A 27839-nucleotide genomic window follows, 5' to 3' on the forward strand; every position below is an offset into this window, starting at 1 on the left:
CCACTTGGATTATAAAGATTGCATGCACAAAAGGTCGAGTGGAAAAGCAACGTCCCACCTTTTGTGAATCACAGTCCCCTCAGTACATTCTAGAAACCCACAACTCACTTTTTTAAGCCTTAACTCCACTTCTTTGTAAGTTTGACTTTCTGATCAGTTTTTCTCTTAGAGTGCAATGGACCTCCATGTTCAGCTCCTGAGAAAAACAGGCAGATGGTGGAGCTCGGTGGTGGTGGTGGTCTGCTCCATGTGCCCTTGAGGGGTCCACACACATTTGGGGCCTTAAAGATCCGGAGGGGCTCAAGGGGCTCAAACTCAGTGCGTGCCTTCTCATTTATTCATCAAGATGACCTTAGGAATCAGCTATGACAGTTCCCAGGGCTCTGGCAATTTGCCAAAAGCCTGAGTGTAGAATAGAGGGATGGGGTCTAACCTCAGAGCTCCTGACTCCATGTCTGGTGCTCTTCACTGCCCAGGGAGCTGAGCCCTCTTGCCCAGCAAGCTCCCTTATATCTTCCCTCCCACCTTCCTGTAAACCTCACTCCTCACGGCTCCCGAGCTGATTCCACTGGACCCACCAGAGCTCAGTTCCACTGGCACTCCCACCCAGAAGTGTGTCTTCCTTCAAAACTCTCCCTTTGCACTGGAGGCCTCAAAAAGCTGAAACCAATCCTAACTGTTGTGAGCATTCCTTGGACTGAAATTAAATATAAAATATCACCACCTTGCCTTCTCAGACACCCATTCTCGTGTTGTTTTGCCCAGAACTTTGTACCTGCTTGTGTTTCTTGAGAATAGTTCTCAAGATTTTACCTGCTTACATTTGTCCACAGTCTTTGGTCAAAGGCAAAAAAGTTCTAAGCAGTAACTGTTTCTCTCTCCCTTCAGTGAAACAACCAAGAGGCTGAGTTGCTGGGGCAGGTGGGGATGGGGAATCATCCCGAAGTCCCAAATAACAGTCATTTCCTTTCTGCAGGGTCAGGGCAGGCTGAGGGGTTCAAGTCTCCATCCACGCCCCATGGGCTTAAAAACATCCCTTCAATAGCACTTCTTTCCAGTGCTAGGGCAAGGGTGGTTTTGACATCCTTCCTCTCTACCTGACAAGCGAAGCTGCTCGGATGCCAGCATCCCCATCTCTCGCCCCCGCCTCTTTCTCCTCTGCACCACAGTGCTAATTCTCACCCTCACTGCAGCCAGTTCCATGGAAACCAGGCCTGGACTCTACCATGTCAAAGAAAAGAGGACCATTTTATTAACAGGGCATCCAGGCAGAGAAGAATTGCAGGGAGATAAGAGAAAGAAGCAGAGAGAAGAAGGAACATGTATTTCTAGCAGCTTAGAAGGAAATCTTTGGTGAGAGAAGACTTGGGAAAAGCACTTGATTGGAGTACTTTCTCTAACTGCTCCCTGGCAGTCCTCCCAGGAGGGACCAGCCTTTGAGGAAACTGTCAGAAACCGGTAAAATGAGACATTACCTTCACGCCACCAAGGTAAGTATGAGGGGCAGGGAACGGAGACGTTTCCCGGAGAAGAATGAGGCCAGCATACAAACCGATCAAAGGTTCCATTACAAAATATGCCTGCGGAGAGAAGGAGGGCCGAATGAACAGAACCACCAGAGCCTGGGGTCCACAGATGGAGACAGAGGGGCTGGGAGCCCGGAGCCTGCCTTCCCAGCATCAGAAGCTGTGGTATAACCTGCACAGGGACCCGCATGGGCATCCGGCTCTCCAGGTAGGTCAAGGATGAGGAACAACATGCGGGGGACAGGAATGCTTAACGCAGCCCCAAGCGCTGTGGCTTTGTCTAGCCAACGTGACCTCTGGCGATCCGGTCAATTATGTCGATGTGCACGTCACACTGGTTTTAGTTTACTTTATGTGAAATGAGCTCTCACAGAAACTCAGGGTCAGGAGGACACTTGGACATTCAGCCAGCACCTTATGTTTCATATGAACTGAATAATTGTCAGGCCTTCAGTGATTACACCTGTCACACCCTTACTGTGAAATGTGCAAGAGGACCGGTGATTTTGTCATCTGTACCTGACACAACACTACCTGGTCATAGTTCTCCATCTGAACGCTAATCTGTTGATCATTATACAATACTTGGGCCATCTCCAGTGCTTGATGAGGAGAGGCTACAAACATAAGCCCCAGCCTTGCAGGCCTCCCAGAATCAAATGAAAGGGTTTCAGGGTGAATCTCAACTGTCTGTTTTGTAGGCCCCTCACTCCTGGGAACCCAGCATCTTCCCCCACAATCTGCTCCCTGTTAGGCTAGAACTCAGAGTGAAGTGCCAGATTACCAGCATTGGGATGCTACAAACGCAGACCAGCTAGGTTAGGAGCTGGCTCCGGCGCCTTACGGACCTGGCCGCCAGGTGTCAGCACCCACCCATGAGCGGTCCTGAGCTGCTCCAGGCTTGGCTCCAGCTGAGGAGGACCTGCCTCACTGGGACATCAGAAAGCAGGGTTCCCCAAAGCAGGACATGGTGATTGCTGCCTGCTGGGCTGAAGGAGTTGTTGCCGGGGGAAGGGTGAGCTTTAAGGTGGACACTGCCTTTGGGTCAGGAAAAGGGACAGAATGTTTATAGTGTCTTGTCAACCGGGAGAAGAAGGAGGGACCAGCTTTTATCCACAGTCCCTAGTGTGCAGAGGCAATGAGCCAATGCTTCTTATCTTTTTTTTTCCTTAGTTCTATTTCTTAGAAAAGAAATCTTCTATTTCTTAGAAAAAACAAGAAATGGAAGAATTTGAACACACCCAAAGAGTCAGTATGTGGGCAGAAAAAGCCATGGACTGGCCAAAGTATTAACAGATTTGCTAGAATGCTCTGAACCTAGTGTAGACCTGGGAAAGAAAAATGTTATGACTCAGCTTTAGTCATCAGACCTGGGACCCCCACCCCCGCACACACTCAATAGACTCCCAGGTTATCTATGGCAGTTACCTAAGTTACGTGATGAGGTGATGAGTGTGCAGTGACAGATGGCTTTTTCTCAAAGACGGCCACAAGTATATGCAACCCATCTCACGTGCTCTTGTACAAGAGGTGGAGTCTCTGCCCCTGAACCTGGGTAAAACTTTGTAACTGTCTGACCAACAGAACGTGGCAGAAGTGAGGCTAGGTCATAAAAGGCAGTCTGGCTTCTGGTCATCTTGCCCTCGGAACCCAGCCACCACACTGTGAGGAAGCCCAGGCCAAACGAAGAGGCCACATGGAAGTTCTCCGGCCAACATTCACAGCTCACCTCTCAGCTGAGGGCCAGCGTCAACCAGCAGACATGGGTGTGAACAAGACTTGGGATGTTTTCAACCCCCAACCTTTGTGTTCCAACTAAACTCCAGACATTGTAGGGCAGAAACAAGCCTTCCCCAACATGCTTGGTCTGAACTCCTGACCCACAGAAACTGTGAGAGATCACAAGTGATTATTATTAATGGTGTAAGCCACTAAGCTTTGGGACCGCTTGTTGCACAGTCACAAATAACTAATACTTGTGCTTACCAGAAGGTTCTTTGAGTAAGTCTCTCAGGCACTTCTCTTTGTACTGAGCCCACTTTCGAGTTGTCTCCTCAAGGAGCGATCCTGAAATCTGAGCAGAGAAAACCATGGGGACCCCCTAGTTAGCTGCAAGCACAGACGTGGCCCTGTTATCATCTCATACCATGGTTCTCAAACACGTCAACTGCAGGGCCCATCACGGCCTGCACCAAGAAATAGAATTTCTTTGGCATCTTAAGTTCTATTTAAAAGATACATATGAGTTTTACATTTACTCCATAATCTAATCCCATTGGTTTTAATACAACTGTGAAAGGTTTTTTCCGAAGACTATGAATATCTTCAAATGGGGTTGACACTTCAAGAGGATGCAAAATACTCATCCTGAAGTTTCACACCCTACCAGAAGAACAGTTGTGTGCTTCTGAGACCACGCGGATGTCAAAGAGAGGAGCAGCACACTAAGAAGTCCCAATGGTGTGTGAGAGGAGGACCAGAGGAATGGCTGGGGCCTGCACCTTCCCACCTAGGGACCCGTACCCTCCCACCCAGGTGTCTGAACCCTCCCGCCTAAGTGCCTGGAGGTTCTGAATCGGAGACATTGGGCAGACAGATGCTCTGCTATTGAACCGAGGCTTTGGGATTTTTTTCTTCCTGACATTAACTACTTCATCCCATAGAACCTTAAATACACAGAATATACTTTTGGGGTCTTCCTGGTAATTGAGTTGTCTAACAACTTTGAATTCTATATCTGTACCACTTCTTTTGGCTTTAAAAGGGAATTTCTTTTGCCCTAGCCAGGTGGCTCATTTGGTTGGAGCATCATCCCTGCACCTAAAGGTTGCAATTTGATCCCTGGTCAGGGCAAGTACGGAATGCAACCAACTGATGTTTCTCTCTCACATCGATGTTTCTCTCTCTCTCTTTTTCTGTATCTCCCCTACTTCCTCTCTCTTTAAAATCAATAAATATATCCCTGGGTGAGGATTACAAAGAAAAGATGGGTGATTTTTCTTCAGTTTACTCATTTTTATTGGGCACTAATTGTGTGCCAGGTTTTGCATTAGGGAGGAAGTGAAGGGGATGAATCTCTGAATACAAGGCCCTAGGAAAGGGCAGGAGTTATCGTCCTCATTATCCCTCATTTTCCAGCTAAAGAAACAGAGGCGTAGTTGTGGGGTAGAGCAGGGGAAGGGGGCATGGACATGGGAGGGTTTAAATATGTGATCTGGGGTAAGATCAACCATTAATTAGTTGGCTTTGTCTGTGCCTTTGTCTTGTCTCACTGTGAAATGCTAGGCAGATAACCTGAAAGAATGAAGTAGGACAGGTTCAGCAACCGAAAGCCAGGGGAGCCTATTGTAAATTGGGAGATACTCCACCTAAAGGTATTCAAGCACACACATATACACACACACACTACCCTAAACTAAACAAAACAAAACAACAAACAAAAAAATAAATCTATGAGCTTGATGGGTAGCCAGTTTTCACTTCCTGAGTAATCGGTCCAACCCACCCTTTCTGCCCATCTTGCACCACCCCCCAGTACCACACCATTCACAATGGGGTCTGTAAGTAGTTCTTTTGCCAGAAGAACAGTCGCATGCATGCTCCTAAGCCACATAGCTGACTTTTTGAAGAACCAGTATAGTCATCATGAGACTAGGGTCCCAAATTGTCTCAATTCTTAGTGCCTTTGGAGCAAAGCATCCCTATGCCAAAAGAAACATCAAGTTCCACTAATTAAGTAGGCAGGTCCCCAAAACTTAATTAAGTATTTACGTCCCAACAGCTTGGTGCCTACTGGGTACCGCACAACTTCTCAAACTGAAGACTCAGACTGGACAAAACCACCTTTGCTCCACATTGATTTTTGTGCAGTACTTGCTTTTCATCACAGCACCTTTAGAAAACCCAGCATCACTGAAAGTAGTAAGCATGACGTAATGTTGAAGCCATGAACCGTCTCCAGCCGGTAATCCACACAGCTGTCATGGATGGCCGCTTCCCTTGAAAAGTTAAAATATCTTAGAGCACCCCTGTGAGTTCCCAGCAGTGTCCTGGAGCATCTTAGCACACCATCTGGGGACTATGGAATTACCCAATAAATAATAATGATGGTGATAATGATGATGAGATAATCGGCATTTATCCCTTGGTTTCAGTTTCAATGAGTTTTGAATCTCCATTAATAATATATGTCTCTGTGTTATGGCCCAAGAGACAAGATGAGAGTTTATTAACACATTAGGCTGGTTTACGTCCTAATGGGACCCTGACTAACTCTACATTAGATTTATAAATTTAGCAGAGAAGTTGATAAACAGATTGTAAACTTCTGTAATCTGCCAAGTCACAAAAGGAAGACCAGTTCTTGGACGAAGTGCTATGTGCATTCTTGGGGGCTTCACTGGGATCTGGCTGAGGAAGAGACAGTAAAATCAGTGTCATACATGTGACCTGTCCCTGGACTAATATGTCCCTACCCTCTGCTCTTTGCCAGGGCTGAGGGCCGTGCTCAAAAACAGAAGAAAAAAATACAAACCATAAGAAACACTAACTTTGGTCAGTTTAGGAGGGCCCAACTCAGACTACCTTCCCGGTACTTGTCCTAAAGACACCAACACAAGAGGCAAATGCAAGTTCAATCACAGCCAGATCCCAACACAGTAATGAGAAAAGGAGGCCCGCAAGTGGACGTCTTCTAACTGGAAAAGCCCAGCATGATTCTGATCCTCTTCTTGCGTAGGTAACAGCATCAATGACTAATTTGATGGAGAAGGGATTCAGGAAAACAGGAAAAAAAGCATTCTGTTGACTTTCTTTAAACAAATCTTCTAATATTATTTGTAATGGAGGGGCTATATTTCATTGTAAATAAAATTAAAATTATAGATAAGCAAAGAGGGAGAAGATAAAAATCACAATCTTATTAATCAGAAATTATTATCTGTACACACAGGCATCCTTTTTCTCCTCTCCTTTTTTATTTTAACCAAAAAGGAAATCATATTGTTCTGTGGCCTCTTTTTCACTAGAAGGTATATTGTAAATAGAAGAAGAACTATTCTTCTAAAACACCGTTTTAACAGCTATATAATTTTCTAGGGATAAATGTGATATAATTTATTTTTTTAATTTTCTAGCTTTGGATATTTGTGTTGTTTTAGCTATTTGCTAATATAAATGATGCTGTAATGAAAATATTCATAAACATTCAAGCACGTCTTTATTAAGAGAAATGCTCTGAACTGGAATTTCTGTATCATAATGTAAACATTTTTAAAGGATTTGATAATGTACTGCCAAACTATCCATACTCACCCAAAAAAATTTTATTTATAAATATGTACCTTTTCACAATCCTGTCAACAATATATGAAAGAACCACTAATTCATTTCTTGAATATCCTTAAAGAGTTTTATATTTTTGACGCTCAGACAACTGCTAATTAACTGAAATGAGTTGCGAGGGGGAGAAGGGAGGGAGGGAAAAAGGAGGCCAAAGCATTATTTCTCTGCTTAAACGTAGAAACAAAACTGTCCCTGAGAATTTCTCATTAAGTGAATTTTTATGAAGACTTCCTGCCAGAAAACACACCAGGATCAGTTATAATCCATGCAGGGAAAGCATCTACGAGCCAAATGCACCATGGAAGTCCACACAAAGCCTCGTGATACAAACACTTGGAGGACCAGGAGGAGCGTGTCCTCCTTCAGTTCTGTGTGTCAGGACTGAAGACGCACTGCAGGACACACAGAGCCAGGGGTTCTGAAAACAGACCAAGTGGCAGAGCGGGGAGGGGCCATGCCAACGGGCACATTATTGATTATGCAAGTACCAGAGCTACGGAGTGAAGGTGCGGCTTTGCCCCTGTCTAAGCTGGCCAGGGGCACTGCAGAGCCTACTGCCTTAACACGTAGATATTCATATGTCAACAGCTTCTAAGGAATGTTAAGGAAGAACACAGTTCTTCAAATACCCTGCAGAGACACGATGGCTCCACTGTTCCTGAGCTGCATGGCCGCTGGTGATCATTTAACTCCTGTGAATCTTAATCTCCCCATCTGTGAAATGGGTCCAGTAATAGTACATTTCTCAGAGGCTTGTTGTGGAGTTTAAGCAGGGTGATTTATGACAAGTACAAAGTTTTGCAGCAGTGTCTAGCCCCTAATCAGCCATCAATACATAGTTGTGGACAGAAGGTGAACAAAACTAGATAACTAGTTGAATATAGTGTTTTAAAATGAGACAGAGAACTGAAGCAAGGGTGAGGGTTCTGTGTCAACTTTCCAACAACGGCCCCTCCACTAACCAATTAAGTCCTGGGGTAGGAGGCAGGCCAGGGCCACCTGCCTCTCAAAAATGTTCTGGTCACTAGCCAGGAAGATGCTGCCACCCTGCAAGAATTCCATGAAACCATTGATTGGGCTCACATCTACAATCTGCTACGAGGGCTTCAAGGCTGCCTCTGAGAGAATTTGGGTGCAGAAAATTCAGTCAAGGCTCTCTGCCCTTTTGGTCCTGGGCTAGCACCAAAGAAAGCCTGATAAGGTAACCACATGAGGTCTGGCACCCCAGCCCCCCACCCCACCATGGGGGCAGGAGGGATTAGAATTCCCAGGCTGCAACCAGGGACTAACTCTGCCCATGGATCAAAGGAATGAGAGAACATGCCTCAAGGCACCTTCCTTCCTCAGGTGAATGGAGCTGGGGTCCTTCACATCATGGCCCAGGATAAAAATGGAACCTTGGAAAGGGAAGGAGCAAAGGTTCCAGCTCCTTGGACTGGAGGAAGACAAGCTAGCAGAGTGTCCAATGAAAGAGGATGGTTGCATACATCAGAGTACACCCTTGATGCCCACAAGCCTCAGGCCGTGGAGCTACGTTTACTGATATAGAAAAATGTTCAACCTCCCCGAGACTCGGTGTTCTCTTCTGAAAAATGGGGTTCATAGGACTCCCCTCACAGGGCTGCTGGGAGCATGCCATGAGTGTTCGATAAAAATGTTGGCCAGTGTTTTTTTATTAGTGTATTTTGTTAGGAAAAAAGCAGATTGCAAGATAATATTTATATTAAGATTCTGTTTGTTATTTTTTTAAATAACTATATATAAATAAATGGTAGAAAAATGTCTGGAAGTATGAGCCTTGAAATGTGAATGAGGATCATCTCTGGGTGGTGGCATTACAGTGAGCTTTAGTCTGTATTTACACTTCTTTGGATTTTACAAGTTTACTTCTTAAAACAATGAGCATCCTATATTTTTATAAGAAGAAGAAAGAAAAAAAAGAAGGAAGGAGGGAAGGGAGAGAGGGAGTGGGGAAGGAAAGGAGACAGGAAGGAAAAAAAAACAACCATCCATTCAACCTAAATCCTCACACCTGAGACCAGGATGAAAGCGGACAGGAGCTGTATTCAGCAACACTTCCGGGGTTTGCGATGACAGGGGAAAATACTCATGACATAATGTAAAGGGGAAACCAGGACAAAAAATGTTTTGTGCATCATTATTTCAGCTGTGTAAAAAGAAAAAATGCATAGAAAAAGGATTTGAGGAAAAGATGCCAAAATATTAACAGTGACTACATCTGAATGCTAGGATGCTGGTTAATCATTGTCTTAATACTGTTTTATTTAATACTGTTTTCCAAATTACCTACAAGAGGCCTCAATTGCTTCTATAATCAGAAAATATGTACAACTGATAATAATAACAATAATAGTAATAATAAAAACTGCTCTTACTTGTTTGATGGAAACCAGAAGCAGCAGAGCCAGAAAGGGCCGCGCCGGGGACTGGAGAGAGCGCATCCCGCAGGAGGGGAGAGGACGGGCCCCAGGGCTGCAGGGACCCCAGGCCCTGCCCTGCCCTGCCCCGCACCGGCCTTGTCTTCCTCGCTGCACTCTCACAAGTGCGGGCACACTTGTCTAACAGTCCAGGATGTACCACAGGCAGCCTCCTCTTGCATTCCTCTTTGTGCAGAGAGGAAATGTTTGCACAAACCCTCTCCACACCACGTCAAGAGTGTCTAGACCAATCTACTGAATCTCCAAAGTTTCTCATCAGCAGTGGCTCAGCCCCCACCCGGCCTCCGCAAAGCCAGGGAGATTTTTCCCAGACCTCCCCCGAGTCAGCTGTGTTTTCTGGGATGTCCTCAGCAGAGGCCGAGGAGAAAAAGCAAGGTGGTCAGTAGGTTCCACCCCCGAGGCTCAATCCACAAGACCAGGGTGCGACAGGCTTGGGTTCGAGCTGTGGAGGAACAGCCAGCCCGAGAGGATGGGCCTCACGAGCCAGTTCAGAGGCGGGTGTCTTTCTTCTTAAGGCATGAAGATTGTCCAGGACAGGCTGAGCCCAGCCACCAAGGTTGTCCAGGCCTCCTCTGGGCTCTGGATGTGCCAAGTCTTCACAAGAAACAGCTGCCCGGCCCTGGAGAGAACGGCTCCTGACCCACAGTCTGAAGCAAAAACCCAATCAGAGACTTGAATTCTGTCTACATAATAGCAAAACAACGGGCTGAAAAGTCAAACAAGCACTCCTCGTCATCGCCCACTTGCTCCGAGAGTCGTTCAGCCCACCTCGCAGATCCTTTTAAGGAGCACACAACCCGTCACTAACCAGCTACCGTATTTGTACTTCCTCATCACAATTCACATCTACAAAAGTTTCGCACCCAACATCCTGCTTCATTCATCCTCACAATACCCCTGTGAGGGTGATGTTTCTCCACTTGACAGCTGAGAAACTGAGGTTCAGAGAGGTTAGTTTGCTTGTCCAAGGCCACACAGCAAATACATGGCAGAGCCAGGATACTAACCACAGCTATTTGGTACGTTGCCTTACCTTATCCTAACCCTCAAGGCGAGTTCCATTTCTCTAGTAGTCTCATCAAGGCACTTCTGAAAGGCTCTGCGTGGCCCTTCTCACCCCAACTCTTTGTCCAGCTCCCCACACCCCCTTCCAAGTCTTCCCAGCCTGCCAAACTGAAGGGCAAGGGGAACGTATCCAGATTGGATGAAATGCAGGTCAGCAAGAGATAAAAAGAACATGTTCCATTCAAGCTGAACCATAGGAGCACATCTTGGTTAACTTATCTGGCTGAATTCTGAACAGCTGGAGAAAAACAGGAGCGCATCAAACACTTCATAGAAACCCTTGGATTCTAATAGATCCACTTGGCAAGATTTTAAACTTCAGCCATGAATGCTCATAGTGAACAAAGACCTTCAAAGTGGACTCTTCTAATGATGTGACCTCTGGAATCAATGTGGTCACAACAGAGAACAGGACGACGTGACATAGAGGGAGAAAAGTGCCCGGAGATGGGCCCTGATCCTTTGCAGTGTGGCTATAAAGTTGTTCCGTATCTGCACAGTTAAGGCTGTCTTAAGGTGCCTGCCTGGTAAGAATACTCAATCCAGTCTCTTTTTCTCAAAAACGTCCTTTTTTCTGACGGTCAGAGGGAGGACACTGAACGACAAATCTTGGTGCACCAAATGTGCACTGGCTCCTAGGCGGCTGACGGCGCGGCTCCTCAGTCTTCCCCGGGCCTGACCCAAATGTCGCTGCCCTTTCCTGCTAGCTGCCCAGGCGGGTAGATTCTCAGCTATCCCTGGGGGTCTGCAGGAGGTGGGTGTCTCCCATGTAATCAAGAACCTGTATGTTTCAGATGCCACGTGGAATCTTCTGCTACTCAGCTGCCCTCAAGGCTTCATGAATATCCTCTGTTCCAGAAGTGACGTAGGTCTCCCCTGTGCCACCAGTCCTGCAGAACCCCCTTTGCAAGGGCCTGAGTGATGGGCCAGGGACTCTGCCTGCCAGCTTCTGGGGCTCTAGGATAGTGCAGAATTCTGCACCCATGTGGGGGGCCAGCAGCCTGCCCTGTTCTGCACAGCACGTAGGGTACCTCGAGCCTCTCAGGGTCCCTCGGACAGGAGGTCCCTTACTGTGGGGCTGGGCAGGGAACAGGCTGTACAGGTCTTGAGATTCCCCAGATCCAAGGCTGAGGACCCTGCTCAATGCCAAAGGCAAGGACTGGGAGGCTGTACCCAGAAACCTACCCAAACTGCCCCTGGCCTTTCATCAAAAACTATCACCCTCCACAACAGCCAGAAGGTGGAAACAAACCAAATGTTTGGTTGAACAAAATAGGCTCTCTCCACTCAATGGGATATAATTCAACCTTTAAAAGCAGGAAATTCTGACCTGCATAAAGGTGGATGCACCTTGAGGACATCAAGCTAAGTGAAATAAGCCACTTATAAAAAGGCCAATTCCAGGTACGCCTAGAGTGATCAAACTCACAGAGACAGGCAGTGGGGTGGAGGTCGCCAGGGCCTGGGGAGGAGGAATGGGGAGCTAGTGTTGCGGGGGCAGCGGTTCAGTTTAGCGAGATGAAAAGGGTTCTGGAGATTGATTGCACAGTGTGAATGCACCTAGCTGTGCACTTAAAATGACTAAGATGGTAAACTTTACACTCTGACATTTCACTACAATTAAAAAAAAAAAACAAAACAGAAAACCAGCGTTCTCACAAACATGTCCATCCTGGGGAGGACCAAGATGAGAGCCAGACCAGCTCTGTGCTTCCTCGTGAAGTCTCTCAGGCAACAGGCACTGCCACCACAGCCGCAGGCTGCAGCTCACTGATGCCCTGGGAATGTCACAGACGACTGTGAGGAGGCCAGATGGCAGGGCTGAGGAGGGTGGGAGCCCGGGCCAGGAGGGGGAGGAGGGGCCCACTGCTCATCCAGATGCCACACACCTCATTTAGCCATGGACAGGGCCCAGCAGCAGCGGGTGCTGGCCCTCCTCCCCATCTGCCTCGCCCTGGCCTTCTCCCTCACAGCCCTGGGCAGCAGCCACTGGTGCGAGGGGACCCGGAGGGTGGCCAAGCCACCATGCCAGGACCACGCAGGAGGGCTGCACTGCATTCATTTCAGCGGGGGCAGCGGCGACAGCAGAACGGATGAGAGCCAGGCTGTCCAGTACATTTGGGAGATAGGGGACGACAAGTTCATCCAACGCAGGTTCCACGTGGGGCTCTGGCAGTCTTGTGAGGAGAGCCCCAGCGGCGGCGCAGGTGAGCACAACCCGCAGGTTCGCAGGTTCGGGGTGGCAGGTGCTTGGCAGTGTCCAAGAGCGGGAGCTCCGGAGCAGGCTGCCTAACTGTACCCTCTCGCGAGTCCCCGTGCCCCTCTGAGCCTCCGTTTTCTCATCTATAAAATAGGAACAGTAGCAGTATAAAGATTAAATGACCAGATTCACACAGTATCAATATGTATTAAATTGTATCCCTGCACTTTTAAGGGGTCTAGGAACGGAAGGTTCTCTTAGAAAACAGACCTTTAACGCTATCCATGGGAAAGGAACCCTTTTGCGGAGCACCTACCAGAAACAAAACCCTTAACAAGTTAGGCCTTTATCTGTGTCTCTCTCTGAAATAACCCAGCAAAGTAAAAATTATTTCCTCAGCTCAGAAACGAGGAAACTGAGGCTCAGAGAGTTTTATACCACAAAACTGAAAAGCCCCTTCCCTTCCCCACCACGTTATTCAGGCCCAATTTATCAGCATCTTTTGTGAATCATCAACTTCTCATCAACAATTCATCAACTTCTGTGAGCCTGACAGATTAGCAGTGTGGGAAATAGTGAAGGAAGAGGAAAGAGAAGACGAAGGGAAGGATGAGTATTTGGAGCACATACATTCAGCAAAGAGCGTTTTTACTCATAAAGAGCGGAGCGGGGAGGAAGCGGACTCCTCGGTGTAGGCAGCAGGGCTGCGGGACAGGTGCTCTTCCCTTCCTGGGGCAAAGGCACCCCCTCCAGGTGGAACGGAGCAGACCTCCCATCCCACTTTCTCTTGCCTCAGGCTGCCTCTTCTTTTCTCATACTCATAGCAATGCTTGTTTATTCCTGAGATCTAAAGAAAAGGCAACAAGAGGGGACTCTCCGTGATGTTATCCCTGCCCCATCCCAGCCCCATGTCTCTCCACCCTCGTGACAGACACGGGAGGCTGAGACCCTGCATTCTGCAGGGTCTCCAAGGCAGTCTCAGATGTTTAGTTTGGAAAATGCCCACAGGCAAATTGTTTGGGAACTTGCACTCCGTTTCCAAGTGCCCACCTGAGGACAGCCCACCTCTATTTCCATAGCTACATGGAAGCGTCAGGCCGGTTATCAAATGCTGGTGTGCGCCACAGTCACCCAACAAGTCTGTCCAACTCCAGGCACCTGGCCCTGAGATTCCAATTCAACAGGTCTCGGATGGGCTCTAAACTCTGTTTCCTTTAAAAAGAATTTAGCCAAGGTACCATTTACACATAGATAGATGATCAAATCATTTTGAAAGGTTATAATAAAAACGAAGAGTCCCCTGCTCCTTCCTGTTCCATAACCTAGTCCCAACCCCTCAGGTGAAACTACATCTGGCTTAGTCGCTTCTCCTGGGAGTTGTCTCTGTTTTCACAAAGACATTGCCGTCTTCACGTTAGACGTTCTCTCTTGACTTCCTGTTGTGATAGACAAACCTCTGACGCCACCACACCCATGTCGGCTCTGCCATCCTCCTCATGTAGTTATATTGATGCTTCATTTCAGTCAATAAATCAGCTATTTATTTAGACTGTATAAGTATTGCTCATAACAAAGCCAAGGAGGTACCACCATTACATTAAATTTCTTACACAGCTTATTTGGATTCCTCAGAATTTCTGAGTGCCTTTTCTTTTCCCGTCCTCATAGCATTGTTGTTATTCCCCTCAGCTCTCTTTTCTTTCTGGCGTTCTCTGTATTTCCACTGGGCTCCCCCGTCCCCCAGGCACAGCAAACCCTCTGGAAGGGGGAACTCACTGTAGTGTGGAGCAAATTCACTAAACACCATCTCCACAGCAGCCACAGGACTAGGAGAATGAGGGGCACAACGGTGAGTGGACCACGGTGGTGAGAACTGAGATAAGACTGAAACAAGGGAAAATACGGTAATGGTTACAACAAAGACACACATATGATATGGGAGTAGAAAGGAGGAAGAGGTTATTTACAGCTCTGGGCATGGGGAAGCTTTCAGGAGGGAGGCGGCCACTGCACAGGCCTCAAAGCAGAACAGTGATTTTAGGAGGAGGAAGCTGGGCATGCAGACGTTCCAGGCAGACAGCCGAGTGAGCGAAGGTCTGAGTCAGGACAGCCCAGGTGTTGGTGTCAGAACACCACGCGGGGCAAAGGAAGAAGGTTCATTACAGAACTTAACTCACATGGCTGGCTCTTCAGTGTCACCTCACGCAGCTTCTCCTCCCCTGCAGCATAAGGCCATGGTCACTCCAGGACAAGGAACTGAATGGAACAACATCCCCTAGGATGGAAAAGCCTAACAGGAGAAAATTAGAAGCATTACTATTTGTCATGTCAGAGAGACAAGACCATAGTAGAACCTGAACTGGTGAACGAGAGGTAGAAAATGAAGTGGATGAGAACTGCTTCCCCAGTGACAAGGGAACTGACTGAGAGAAAGGACTTTTCACGCGCCGGGCTTGAGGAAAGGGTGGCGCTGGAAACCTCATCTCTTCAGTGACAGCAAAACTCTGAGATTCAGGGAAGACCAGACACAGCTGCAAACTGTCTAGCTGCACGTGGCACACGCCTAAGATACTTCCACAAACCCTGTGCAGTTAGATGAGCAATTGTCCCTGGGCCAAAAGCACAGTGAGGGTCTGTGTAAGGGTCTTTCAGGCTTCTTCCACCAGAGACAAGAGTCCCCTTGGTGCTTCTGTCCAGCCATGGAGTGCTGACCACACACACCACCTTCTCCTGGATCACACCACGCACGGGTTTTCACACACTGTCAGTCAGCAGCGCATGCTGCAGTCCAAGGAGGGCCGACGTTCTCAGTGATTCATGGACAAGGCGAGTAGAAACGAAGAATGTACTGACCCCTCTCTGATTTATGTGCACCTTATATACTTGAGGTCAAGCCAGAAAAAGACTTTAATAAGTGCCTTGCTGGGTTTACTCAAAGATTACTCCACAGAGATGCTTGTTGAGATATTCTTTGTAAAATTAAATAAAGACAGTTTCAATAGTCAAACAAATTTGGAAAATGTCACCTATTACATTTTCTTCTTGGAAATTCACAGTGCTCATTAGTGCACTAAAATATCTGAGAAGTCCCACAATAAAGAAGCCTGTTTACTGATGCATCCTAGTATTTCCCGCAAAAAAAATCTGCGTAAAAGAAGGATTAATATTTTTGGAGACTAGTATTCAGTGGAACACTCTTTGGAAAAGTGATCTAGAACAACAGACTCATTTCTCTGATGGTGAAACTCGAATTAGAAGCGCCCCGCTGAAGATTATACAGCCAGACACCCATAAGCTACACATGCATCTCAGATTTCATAACTCTTAGCCAGACCTTGCCTGGTACTCCACCATCCCCAAAACTTAACTGAAGGACAATTCGTGATCCTATAATTATCAACAAACCAGTTTGTGCCCATCAGTCTGAAAAGCCTCCACTCACATTTTCATATGGTTCCTAATATAATGCCATCAGGTAAACCAAGGTCTCTAAAGAGCATCATCATTTTAAGTAAGAAGGAGGAAAGGAGGACAGGACACCTCTCCCCCCAGGAGAATATTATCACCTTCATGTGTTATGAGATACCCCTCAAGCAAAATATTTAGAATTACATTTTTACCACATGTGGACTAAAATAACAGCAAACACATAAGAGGATAAAACACAAGGTATGCATCAGAGGTTGCAAGTAAATGCTTACAGGAGGTGGTAATGAAAGGGAATGGAACAAGGCTGGCAGGGAATGCCAATGACCTTGAAATCTCCTCCTCCCCTGTGCCTTGCTCGGCTCAGCCTTCTCAGGGCCTCAGCTGGCCCGGGAAGGCGGGTACCTGTAGTTCCACGAGAACTCTCCCAGGGTCTGCGAAACACTGCACAGAAAGCCTGTGTGTCACAGAGTGCTGCTGGGGCTCCGGTGGGAGGTTACTCCACGCAAACATCTGCTACCTTGTCCAATTTACCCCAAGTGCGTGGGTGGTGCGGAGGGGCGAAGGCACCCAGATAGAGCTTTAGAGGGAGGGCCAGAAGGTGTGAGGGGCACCAGGGAGCCCTGGCAGGAAGGATTCCACCCTGAGGAGGGTATGCCTGGGGGCTCCCAGGATATTTTCCCTCTGAATTACTCCATCTCTGACCCCTAAAAGAGTACCCACCTTGGGACCCTGTACCTGAAGTGTTTTTTCAGAACAGCCTCTGCACAGGTCACCTGGAACAGCGCTGCACGTCCCTCCTAATGCCTGACGTGCCTCAAAGGGAGACAGCACTTTGAGTCTGCCCTCTGAAATGAACACTCAGAGTGAGAAGTCCTGGTTGAGGCAGCACTTAGGCAAAATGTCCTTTACCTTAGGCTAATGAATTAGTGAAATGTGTTGATTTCCAGTTCTTCCCTGTTCTGCTAAACTCAAAGAGTTTAAGGGCAGAGGGGCCCTGGGCACCCATAAAGGGGCGGGGGGACAAGCAAATGAGGCAGGACAGAGGCAACCTCCAGGGACTTGGGCACCTACTGCTGGGCTGGCTGGCGGGCTGCACCGCCTGACCAGCCAAGTACTGTCGGGCTATGCAGCACCCACCACTCTGGCTTCATGGGATTTATAAAGATTTTGCTTTTTAATCCTGCTGGCTTTATTCAAAAGGAGCGCCACTTCTGGGGATTGATAGGAATCAAGGGGTCACTGTGGTCTGACTGTTTTCACCCAGGCTAAACTCACGCTTCTAAGCTATTGTAAATTATCTTTATCTTCTTGGCTAACCACCACGTTTTCTTTGCCCTGCCCCTGGCTCTGTACCTGGCCTCTGCATTAGTCCTATGAGAAAAGGCAGCCTCTTCTGAAAGCCAGACAGACGCTTAGCTGTCTATGCGCTCTGGGTCTCAGGTGGGAAAACCCGGTTTCATTTCCTGGCTCCACCAACCTGCTTGAGCCTGGTCATCAAATTGCAATACATGGATGTTTGTACTTGCCTCTACCAATAATTAGACACAAAAACAAGTGCAAGGCAGATCACAAAATATAGGGCCCAGCAGAAGTAACGCTTGTTTGAGTGTTGTTGGTAGAGTAATAAAAAGGGTGTAATAATTTATAGTTTTAATTTGAACATTTTACCTAAATGCCATGTGGTGTGCTTGAGTGTGACAGTGTTATGTTACAGAATGACATGCTTATGGTTTTGTAATACAAAGGGGGGGCGTTATTTGTGCCAGACCCTGGACTTCCGTTTTGGAGGACTTTTGTTGTACCCATTTTGCAGATGAAGAAAGTGAGGCTCAGAGAGGTCAAGGCACTTCCTGCAATTACTGACTGTGGCAGAACCAGGCACCAGAGCCAGGCCTTTTGGATGTAGATGCCTCGTTCCACCCCGTGTCCGTCTGTTGCTCTCACTGCAGTGCTGACTCGCGGGTTGTAAGGAGGATCTGATGAGGTGCCGTGGGGAAAGGGCCACCTCGGCCCCACGAGACAGAGAGAGCAGGGCTGGGTGCTGAGATTTCCCCAGTGCTGTGGCGACCCTGGTAGAACTGAAGGACTAGGACAAATTTTTGCTATTAGGATCATAATATGGCCACTGCTGCCAAAATCAGAGAATCGACCAGGAAACACGTCCGATCACGTCAATCCGAAGTAGACTGACTGAAACAAAGAGCCGTGAGGCTCTGCGGCTGAAGATTAGCCTTGACTGTGGCCTCAGCCCCAGGCACTCACACACCCTCCTTCAGGCCACTTGTTGGGACAGTTACGTGACAAATGAATTGCTACTGCACATGCACGTCAGAAAACATCCCAGCAGAGCAGCCCCGCCAAATGGCTGCACCACAAACCCAGGCTTTGTTCCTCTTCGTCCTACTGCCCAGCAGAGGGGCAGGGCAGGAACGCGAGGGAATGGGGCCCAGTTTTAGGAGGACAAGCTGGCAAGTCTTAACCTTTAGGAGATATTGCTGGTTTTGTTCCAGACCACCTCAATGCAGCAGATATCAAAATAAAATGAGTCACATGAACTTTTTTGGTCTCCCAGTGCATATAAAAATTAAGTTTACACTATACCATAGTCTATTAAATATGCAATAGCATTGTCTTTAAAAATAATGTATATACTAGTTAAAAATACTTTTTGCTAAATAATGTTAATGATCTGAGCCTTCAGCAAGCTATCATCATTTTGCTGGGAGAGGGTCTTACCTTCAATGTGTAAAAATCACAGTATCTTCAGAGCACAATACAACAAACCACAATAGAACAAGGTATGCCTGTACTTGCCCAATAGAACTCATTCTATTCCAAAAAGGTTTAAGTGCATATTAACTGTGAGAAAACCTTTCCTGTCTATTATCTCAGGTAATCAGCAAGGCAAAGCTCATGTGGGGACCACTGAACCAATTTTAGAGATAGGAAAGCCACTCCTTTGAAGAGTTGATGATCTATGCCCCCTAGCTTTTGCATCTTGATCCATTTTAGCTGCTACCAGCCCAGCCTGGGAGCAGATCCTAGTGTCTCAGGTCTCTGCCTCCCTGGCACCGTTCCTGCTGTCCCCTGGGCGGCATTCCTTCCGTGACATGGACAGCATTGAGCTGCACCCCTGCAGACCAGAGTTCCAATGCTGAGACAGCCTCTGCCTGTTTGTCTTGTACCAGCCATTTTGCCTCCAAGGTCTCTGGATGCACCGTCTAAACCGGGCAGGGAAAAAAACAGGTGATTTCCCAGGCTCCTCCCACTCCATGGCCTGTGGTTCAGTGTAGGGCTGACATATGCATGGAGAAAAAGTAGGGTTCCCACCTGGGACAGGACCCCACGGGGTGAGTTGCTGTAGTCTCAATTTTCCCTCTGTCACTCGCCCCCAAACCAGAATTTGGTTACATCCATGCACCAAGTAGACATGCATGGATTGAGCTCTTTCAAAGGCACTACAGATCTAAGGTAGCAGCGCAAGCTTTGCCAGCCAGCGTGTGCAACCTGACAATGATGAAGGCAAAGCACACCTCCCTTGTGCACAAAACAAGTCTTGTGGTGGCCTCTGCCCAGTACTTGGTGCATGCACAGTAAATCCTCCCTTTTCTTTCATACTCCAGAAAGCAGGATGGAATGCAAGTCACTAGGTCGCTGAGTAACAGAGATAGTTCTGAATCTGTTCGAATTCATTTTAAAAAATCATTACTAACTTTGTTCCTTTCCCTATAACAAGGAACAAATTATTTGAGACTTGTATCATAATGAATGCTGTTTGGGAAGCTGAGTACGACTGGTCTAAGGCTGGCAGTATCAGTCCAGATGGGCTAAGTTCTGCTGCAGTAACAAACAACCCCCAAACCCCAGTGACTGAAACCAACAAATTCATTTGTATCTCATTCTACATGTAGTTTTCAGATTGACAAGGAATGACTCCTCACTGTAGCCATTCAGGGACCCAGGCTGATGGAGATCTATCTGGACATGTGCTTCTGTGATCACAGAGGCAAGGGAATGAAAAACCATGTGGACAACACACTGGCTTTGCAAGCTTCTGAACAGAAATGATCCACCTCACTTCTGCTCCCAATACATTGACCAAAGAAAGTCACAAGGCCAAGCCTGGCTCCACTAGGGCAAGACTGTATCATGTTCCCTCAGGAAAGGGCACTACATGTCTGTGAACAATAAACCAGACTGCCACACTCCCCAATCCTTGTTCAAAATGACCTGGGATACACACAAGGAACTAGGAACACAGCTTGCCCCTAATTGTCAAGGCTTACCCTACTTATGAATATACTTTCCTTATCTTCTAGGTGAAAGTTGCAGGAGTTTCCAGAGTATAATCCCTGCTGAAGAACAAGGTGACTGCTTTATTCATGTTCTGTCCACCAGCTCTCCACAATTTGGACAATTTTTATTATTTTTGTTGGGGTAGGGGAAAGATGAAAGAGTTATTGATAGTTTGGGGGCTTTGGGTTTTTTTTTTTTCATTAAATTGAGTCCAAAAGCTAGAACCACTGTCTCTCTCTTCATTTGCCCTGTAGTGGAACGTGAAAAAACAACTTTGTTAAATGTTAAAGAACCAACTTTGCCAGGTGGGGATGAAGGAAGGGGAAGCCAAGACTGGTAGCATTTGCCACTTTCCATAGTGTAAATACTCCCACCATGACCAATTTCAAGCTGTCAATGTGAGGTAAACACAGAGCTGGGAAGAGATGAGCTCTGGCAGATCCCTGTAGCACTTTTTCTTCTCTATAACCTGCATCCAATTTGTATTTGCTTTCTTAGTATCTGTTTACCCAGCTGGAGTACAGGGATGGATCACTTCTGTTTCATTCACTCCTGTGTCCCCAGTACCTAACTTGAATTACAGGAGGCCTTTTACAAATACTAGTTTCCCTTTTTGTCCCCTCTTTCCATTCCCCTCCACGTCCAACACAGTTCCTTGAAGCCACAAGTGAGATCCCCTCCGGAGGGTAAATAACTGGCTCACACAAAAACAAGTCAGGCTTTGGCATCTGTAATCAGGGCTCTTAAAACTCTCAGACTCCTCTGTCCCTGTGTAAGTTTGTCTAGCCTCTTCTTTAAAAAGATAATGTATTCTGGTGGAATCAAAACAACACATTAATTTTGAAACTGAGGGAGGGGGACCCTAGTATCTCTCATGTACTCACATCAGAGTTTTGCTTTAGTTCTTTTATTTTTTCTTCCTCCCAGCAAAGGATACTCTTTACAAACTGTTCTTTCAAGCCCTAGGAGCCCCTTTCACTGCCAGATTCCCAAGATTCATCAGGTATCTGTGGTTTTCACCCCGTGGCATTTGTTGTTTATTTTTTTTAGAAGTGAACTAACTCTAAGGATCGAATATCCTAATTCTGCTGTATTCCAAGCACCCAGCATCTCTGTCTTGTCTATGTTTTGCAGTTGTGTTGTGGCTGTCCATCGGGGCTGAGGTCCTGAATACCCTCCTGATGTTGACAAGTGCCATCCTTCTGGGCTCCAGAGTGAGTTACGGCAGCTCTGGGTCCCACTGGTTCCCGGTGGATGCCGCTGTAGCCATCCTCATGGTGCTTGCAGGTACTGCCCCAGCATCACTCTGGCAAGCATGCTGCCTGCCCCCAAAGGAGCCATGGCACTTCAGACTAGCTCTTTCCTGCCAATGGCTGGTTCAGCAGGGTAGCTGGTCCCCTGCAAAAGTCAATGAGTTCATTAATCCCACAGGGGGAAGTGATGAGGCTTTTGGTGACTGAAGAAAAGAAAGGGGTGAAGCATAGACAGTAAATAAATTCATCAGCGTGTTTCATCACAACCCCGGGAAGGGAGGACACAGACGCTGAGACACAAATTGGCTAATTTAGCACAGTGGTTAGGCAGAAGTCTGGGGAGAAATCCTGTCCAGGTTCATGCCTGTGCTACTTAATGGCTGTGTGGGAGACCAGTGGAAGTTACCTGACTTCTCTAAGTTAGGTATCTCAAAAGGTGATGACTAAATAAGAATGTGCCTAGTATATAGTAAGTACTCAATAAATAGTATCCTGGTAAAAATTATTATCCAAGTTTGGTGTAAATATCCCATAAGAATAAAGAACTCCTTTTGGGGGCCTTGCTTCTGTGTTCTCCAAGCAACTTTTAGAGCACCTTAATTTGGTCCCCTAGGTGGGCTTTTTACCAAGAAAAGAACCCAGAGCTATGGCAGAGCAAAGCTCTGTGAAGTTAATAGGCATCAGTCAGTCCAGTGGGGAGATCCCTTCTGGGCTTAGTAAGTGTAAACATCTTTTCCAAGTCTTATCATCAGTGACCAGGATGATAAAATCCAATTTCTGGATTTTCATAGGCAAGAGCCAGGCCATGGACTCTTGGAGGCTCCCTGCCAGGTCCTGGCATTCCTCCAAGGTCCTAAAAGGTCATGAGTAGGCCTCCTTCTGGATGTCTCCTTCAGTTTCAGCTGTGTGAAAGAGATGTCTGGTAGCATGTTTAAAGATTAATAAGTTCAGGTACATCATAAGAACTTCAGACATTTCCATATAAATAATTGCCACCACCAGTTAAAACTCATTTCTATTTGGACCACTGAAGCCAATCCCCAGTTGGCCACTGCCCATCCTACACTTACTAAGTTAAAACATATTTGTAATTAGAGTCCCTGAAAAAGAAAGACAAAACAGTGAAAAGACTAATATTTAAAAGTAAAATTCAAGGAAACTTTCTTGAACAAAAGACCAAAATGCTTATACAGAAAGCTCCCTCCAAACACCTGGAAAAATTGGCACAGTGCCTCCAAGTCCTAGACACATCCTACTGAACTATTAAAGAAAAAACTCGTCTGGGTCTCCATGCACAAAGACCAAGTCACATACAAAGGAAAGAACCTCACGTTGGCAACTGACTTCAGCCCCACTGATCATTGCCATGTGAGTCTAGTGTAGTCAGAACATACTCAAATTTTTGTGTGAAGTGTCCTAGTTCTTAAGTGTCAGCAAACAATCCACGTTAAAAATATAGCGTGACAGAACACTACAAAGGGTGGCTTCAAGCCACAGGCAGCTCAAGGACCCCTCCTCCTCCGTACTGGGAAAGAGAGGCTGCAACATGGGGACCCAGAGGTGTGACAAGATGGAAAGAGGTGGTCATGGGAGAAATGACAGGGCAAAGGGACACATACCACTGCATGACCCGTGACAGTAAGAAATCAGTGCACCTGTGAAATGTGAAGACTGCTCAGAAGGGGTCAAGGAGCATGCTAGCAGGCTCCTTACATCCATCTCGTGCCGGGTGGAGAAACTCCACCCCAACAGTGGTTCACCATGCTGTCCTGTGCAGGGCTCCTGGGCATGGTGGCCCACGTGATGTACACAACCGTTTTTCAAATCACCGTGAGCCTTGGGCCAGAAGACTGGAGGCCTCAGACGTGGAACTATGGCTGGTCATACTGGTGAGTTGTTTTCCAGGGTGCCCAAGTTCTGAGGTACCAGCAAGGATGCACGTGGGTTTTGTAGGGCTGCTGCCCTTGGTCATAGCCCTGCCACCTGCTATTTTTGTGACTGCATTAGTTTATTAACCTCTCTGTAGCCCAGTCCCCTCATCTGTGAATTGAGAATACCTACCTCAAGAAAGGAGATCATTGTCATTACATTCTTAAACACAGCTTAGGGTCTAAAGTCCTGTGCTATAACTCCTAATAAACATTTTAATGGCAGGAGACCCAGTCACTGTTTCTAATGGAAAGATGAGGCCAGGACATTGAACTTGTGTCTCTAACACAAAGACTCAGCCATGTTGTACAAGACCACAGGGTTCTCTTCAATGTGGACCTCCAAACCATAGCTTCATCTTACAAATAAATATATGTACATACACTCACATTTCCATCCTGTGTGACAACCTCTTGTGTTACATTCCACTTTGTAAAATAAACAACACGGTCAGCTCACTCCCCCGTGACACTATGCCAGGGTTTGGTGAACATGTCTGTGTCACTGTTACCCACAAGCTTGATTGTCAATGTCATATGTAAGGATGATTGGAAGCTCTGAAGAAGAGTTAGAAATTATCTACTCATGGGTTTTTGTTGTAGGTGATTGAGTATGAAGTCATCTATTTCACCTGAGAATTCAAGCCCATGAAAACATACACAAGTGTCAGTTTATAGAAGCTCTCTTTCTCAGCAACCACTCTGCTGGGGCCTGTGAAAGATGAAAAGTGTAGACCATCATCTCAGAAGCAATAGGCTTCCAGAGGGCAGCGATGTAAAAACAGCAATGCCCTGTGCCAGTGTCCTGGGTTAGAGCAACAACAACAGTTACAAAATGCACCATATGCAGCAGCTGTGCTGAGTGCTTCCCACCACCAACTCACTGAATTCCTCACAACCACTCTGTGTGTTCCTATTGTACCAGTTTTTTTTTCTTTTTTACTGTTCATATTTTTTATCTTCTTTTTCTTAGGTAACTCCCTTTAACATTTCATATAATAAGGGCTTGGTGATGATGAACTCCTTTAACTTGACCTTATCTGAGAAGCACTTTATCTGCCCTTTCATTCTAAATGATAGCTTTGCTGGATAGAGCAATCTGGGATGTAGGTCCTTGGCTTTCATGACTTGGAATACTTCTTTCCATATCCTCCTTGCCTGTAAGGTCTCATTTGAGAAATCAGCTGACAGTCTTATGGGAAGTCCTTTGTAGGTAACTGTGTCCTTTTCTCTTGCTGCTTCTAAGATTCTCTCCTTCTCTTTAATCTTGGGTAATGTAATTATGATGTGCCTTGGTGTGTTCCTCCTTGGGTACAGCTTCTTTGGGACTCTGAGATTCCTGGACTTCCTGGAAGTCTATTTCCTTTGCCAGATTGGGGAAATTCTCCTTCATTATTTGTTCAAATGAGTTTTCAATTTTTTGCTCTTCCTCTTCTCCTTCTGGTACTCCTATAATTCAGATGTTGGAATGTTTAAAGATGTCCTGGAGGTTCCTAAGCCTCTCCTCATTTTGTTGAATTCTTGTTTCTTCATTCTTTTCAGGTTGGATGTTTCTTTCTTTTTTCTGGTCCACACTGTTGATTTGAGTTCCAGTTTCTTTCCCATCACTGTTGGTTCCCTGTACATTTTCCTTTGTTTCTCTTAGCATAACCTTCATTTTTTCATCTAATTTGCGATCAAATTCAACCAATTCTGTGAGCTTCCTGATTACTGGTGTTTTGAACTGTGCATCTGATAGGTTGGCTATCTCTTCATCGCTTAGTTGTATTTTTTCTGGAGCTTTGATCTGTTCTTTCATTGGGACCATTTTTTTGTCTTGGCGTGCCTGTTATGTAAAGGGGCGGAGCTGTAGGTGTTCACTGGGGTGGGGTAACGCTGGTCGCTGCACTGTGACACTGTATGTGGGGGAGGGGTCCGAGAGGGAACAATGGTGCTTGCTGTGCTCTCTGCCAGTTTTCAGTCACTCCTTCCACTACCACAATCAAATTGGGCCTTTCTGGTGCTGCTTCCCGAATGGGTGGGTTTGTGTACATTCTAGGACCCTGTGGGTCTCTCCAACGAACTCTCCTGTGAGGCTGGGAGTTTCTCCCATTGCCGCCTCAACCCCCACGGGTGTTTTCAATCAGTGGCTTGAGGCTTTATTTCCCTGTGCTGGAGCCCTAGGGTTGCGTGGTCTCTCACCCGGTCCACCAGCTGCTGCCTTGCCAGCCAGCTGCAGCTTTGCCCACCCTGCTCCACAATCCGCCACCTCGCTGGGTCCCTCAGCTGTCACCTTGCTGCGAGTCCTCTGTGCCCAGCTACCCATCTCCACCACTCCTACTGGGCTGGATGAATGTTTTTTCTTTATATCCTTGGCTGTCGGACTTCCATACAGTTCAATTTTCTGTCACTTCTGGTTGTTTTTGTTTTTAAATTGTTGTTGTCCTTCTTTTGGTTGTTGGAGGAGGCATAGTCTACCTACTCCTCCATCTTGGCCATAAGTCTACCTATTGTCCCAGTTTTGCAGATGAGAAACTGATACAGAGAAGTGAAGTCAGCAGCTTACGGCTGCACAGTTAATAAGAGATGGATGCAAACCCCCAGTGCACCTGAGCACTATGCCTCCAGAATTTACTCTGAGCCACAGGCCTACAACACCATGTTGGCTGGGCTCTGACGCTGGTGATGCAAAATCTGGGTCCAAATTGGGCACAGCTGGGAGCTGGATTGTCCCCAGACTGACCCCCTGCAGGATGCCCTAGAACCTAGCCTCAGGTCCTTTCCTAACTGTGCCTTTTATTGACAGCCTCGCCTGGGGCTCTTTCGCCCTCTGCATGTCTGTGTCGGTCATGGCCATGAGCAGATACTCAGCAGCCCACCTGCAATGCAAAGAGGAGCAAAGGGTGCAGAAAGGCAGTCGGCACTCTCCACACAATGTCTCGGAACCCAAGGCTCCAGAAGCGGTTTGGGGAACAGAAGCTGCTTGCAGCCTTGAGGGGCAAATGCTCGTGACTTTCTCTGAGCACCTGCCACCAGGTGCCCCAGTCAGGGTGTCCATGTGCTAGCTGGTGCTGGTGGCTGCCAGATCTGCACAGGCAGACAAGCCAGGCTCTGATGTCCACAGTGAACCCCTCTGGAGTGGGCTTCAGAAGGCTGAGTCCAGGTAAAGCTCCCACTCACTATCTCACCCTTCGCTAAACCCCTTGGCTTCAGCCTCTCAGTCCCATGTGTTTAAGTGAGAAAATGCTTATACACCATGTCAGTCATTGACCCTCCAGTTTAAGTGAACATCTCAAGTTTTCCTGATAGTGAGTTTAATGAGTGTAACAAAGAGAGTGGGAGCATGTGCACACTAAGAAGAAGAGAAGCCGCCCTGACCATTGTGGCTCAGTTGGTTGGACATAGCCCCACAAAGCGGAAGGTCACCAGTTCGATTTCCAGTCAGGGCACATGCCTAGGTTGTGGGTTCAGTCCTTAGTCAAGGGCACGTATGAGAGCAACCAATTGGTGTTTCTCTCTCACATTGATGTCTCTCTCTCTCTCTCTGCCAATCAATAAACATATCCTCAGTTGAGAATTTTAAAAATAAAAAATAAATAAAACAAATAAAAATAAAAATATTTTTCTTCTAAATTTTCTGATTTCTACCTATAGTAAAATCAGTCTGCAAGGTAAGTGAATGGTAAAACAAAATGAGAACAGTCGAATGGAATGACATCTTATCTCAGTCAAGTGGAACAAATGTTCAAATTGTTGTGTTTAACTTGCCAGTCACTTTTGCTTCTAAAAATAAACAACGCTAATCATGCCAGTCTTGTCTGAAGCAGTGGGGTACTACATGTTCCCTACTGTGTTCAGTTACAATATTGTGTAAATTATCTATACTTTAAATTAATGCTTTATTGAGGTCACAGATTGTTAGACACATAATTTGGGGTTGGGGGGTAAAAGTAGACTGCCAAATTCTGTAACACTAAATATGCTCAGACTCATTTAAAAAATTATTTATGTGTTTAGTGAACACATCATTTCTAAAAGAAAAAAGAACCTGAATAAAACCTTTAAATAAAATCACTCAATCTGCTCATGCTGAACTATAACGTTTACACTCTCATTGAATAAGAGGAAAATCCAGTGAATTAGTCATGCCCAGGCTCCAGGCAAGCACCTGCCTGAAACACGAAGGTCCCATGGAATTCTGTGTTTTGTTGAATGAAGCTTATTGGAAGATATAGGAAATTGAATTTTCCAGAATAAGCCCAATACAGAGAAGGCATGCTGGGGTGCCCCCTCCCCGGACCATCTGTTCATTTAGAGCAGAAGGGTTTGTAGCCCCCGGCCTCCGTCCTCCACAGGTGCAT

General features: G+C 46.6%; 2 protein-coding genes across 3 annotated transcripts in view; one reads left to right on the forward strand and one right to left on the reverse strand.

The window, feature by feature from the left end:
• GLP2R (glucagon like peptide 2 receptor) overlaps positions 1–10051 on the reverse strand; it is a 68119-nt gene extending 58068 nt beyond the window's left edge. For both annotated transcript variants that reach the window (XM_045199081.2, XM_024565051.3), the window contains exons 1-3: positions 9266–10051; positions 3513–3600; positions 1476–1580 (exon numbers count right to left, since the gene is read on the reverse strand). In XM_045199081.2, coding sequence (XP_045055016.1) covers positions 1476–1580; positions 3513–3600; positions 9266–9331 — 259 coding nt within the window. In that variant the 5' untranslated portion in view covers positions 9332–10051. The remainder of the gene's footprint in view (positions 1–1475; positions 1581–3512; positions 3601–9265) is intronic.
• A 2242-nt stretch (positions 10052–12293) lies between these two features.
• GSG1L2 (GSG1 like 2) lies at positions 12294–26969 on the forward strand. Its single transcript, XM_024565050.2, has 5 exons — positions 12294–12600; positions 20342–20389; positions 21453–21605; positions 23349–23460; positions 26285–26969. Exons 1-5 carry the CDS (start codon positions 12294–12296, stop codon positions 26541–26543), a joined length of 879 nt encoding a protein of 292 aa, XP_024420818.2. The 3' UTR covers positions 26544–26969.
• The last annotated feature ends 870 nt before the right edge of the window (positions 26970–27839 follow it).

The sequence above is a fragment of the Desmodus rotundus genome, chromosome 9, assembly GCF_022682495.2.
Source record: "Desmodus rotundus isolate HL8 chromosome 9, HLdesRot8A.1, whole genome shotgun sequence".
Classification (NCBI taxonomy): Eukaryota; Metazoa; Chordata; class Mammalia; order Chiroptera; family Phyllostomidae; genus Desmodus; species Desmodus rotundus.

What these genes read in the sequence shown, in the direction of transcription:
- GSG1L2 (XM_024565050.2), top strand. Translation starts at nt 12,294, where the DNA reads ATGGACAGGGCCCAGCAGCAGCGGGTGCTGGCCCTCCTCCCCATCTGC. An exon ending in GAGCCCCAGCGGCGGCGCAG is followed by an intron (nt 12,601 to 20,341) that starts GTGAGCACAACC and finishes CTTATCTTCTAG; the next exon opens with GTGAAAGTTGCAGGAGTTTC. An exon ending in AACTATGGCTGGTCATACTG is followed by an intron (nt 23,461 to 26,284) that starts GTGAGTTGTTTT and finishes TTTTATTGACAG; the next exon opens with CCTCGCCTGGGGCTCTTTCG.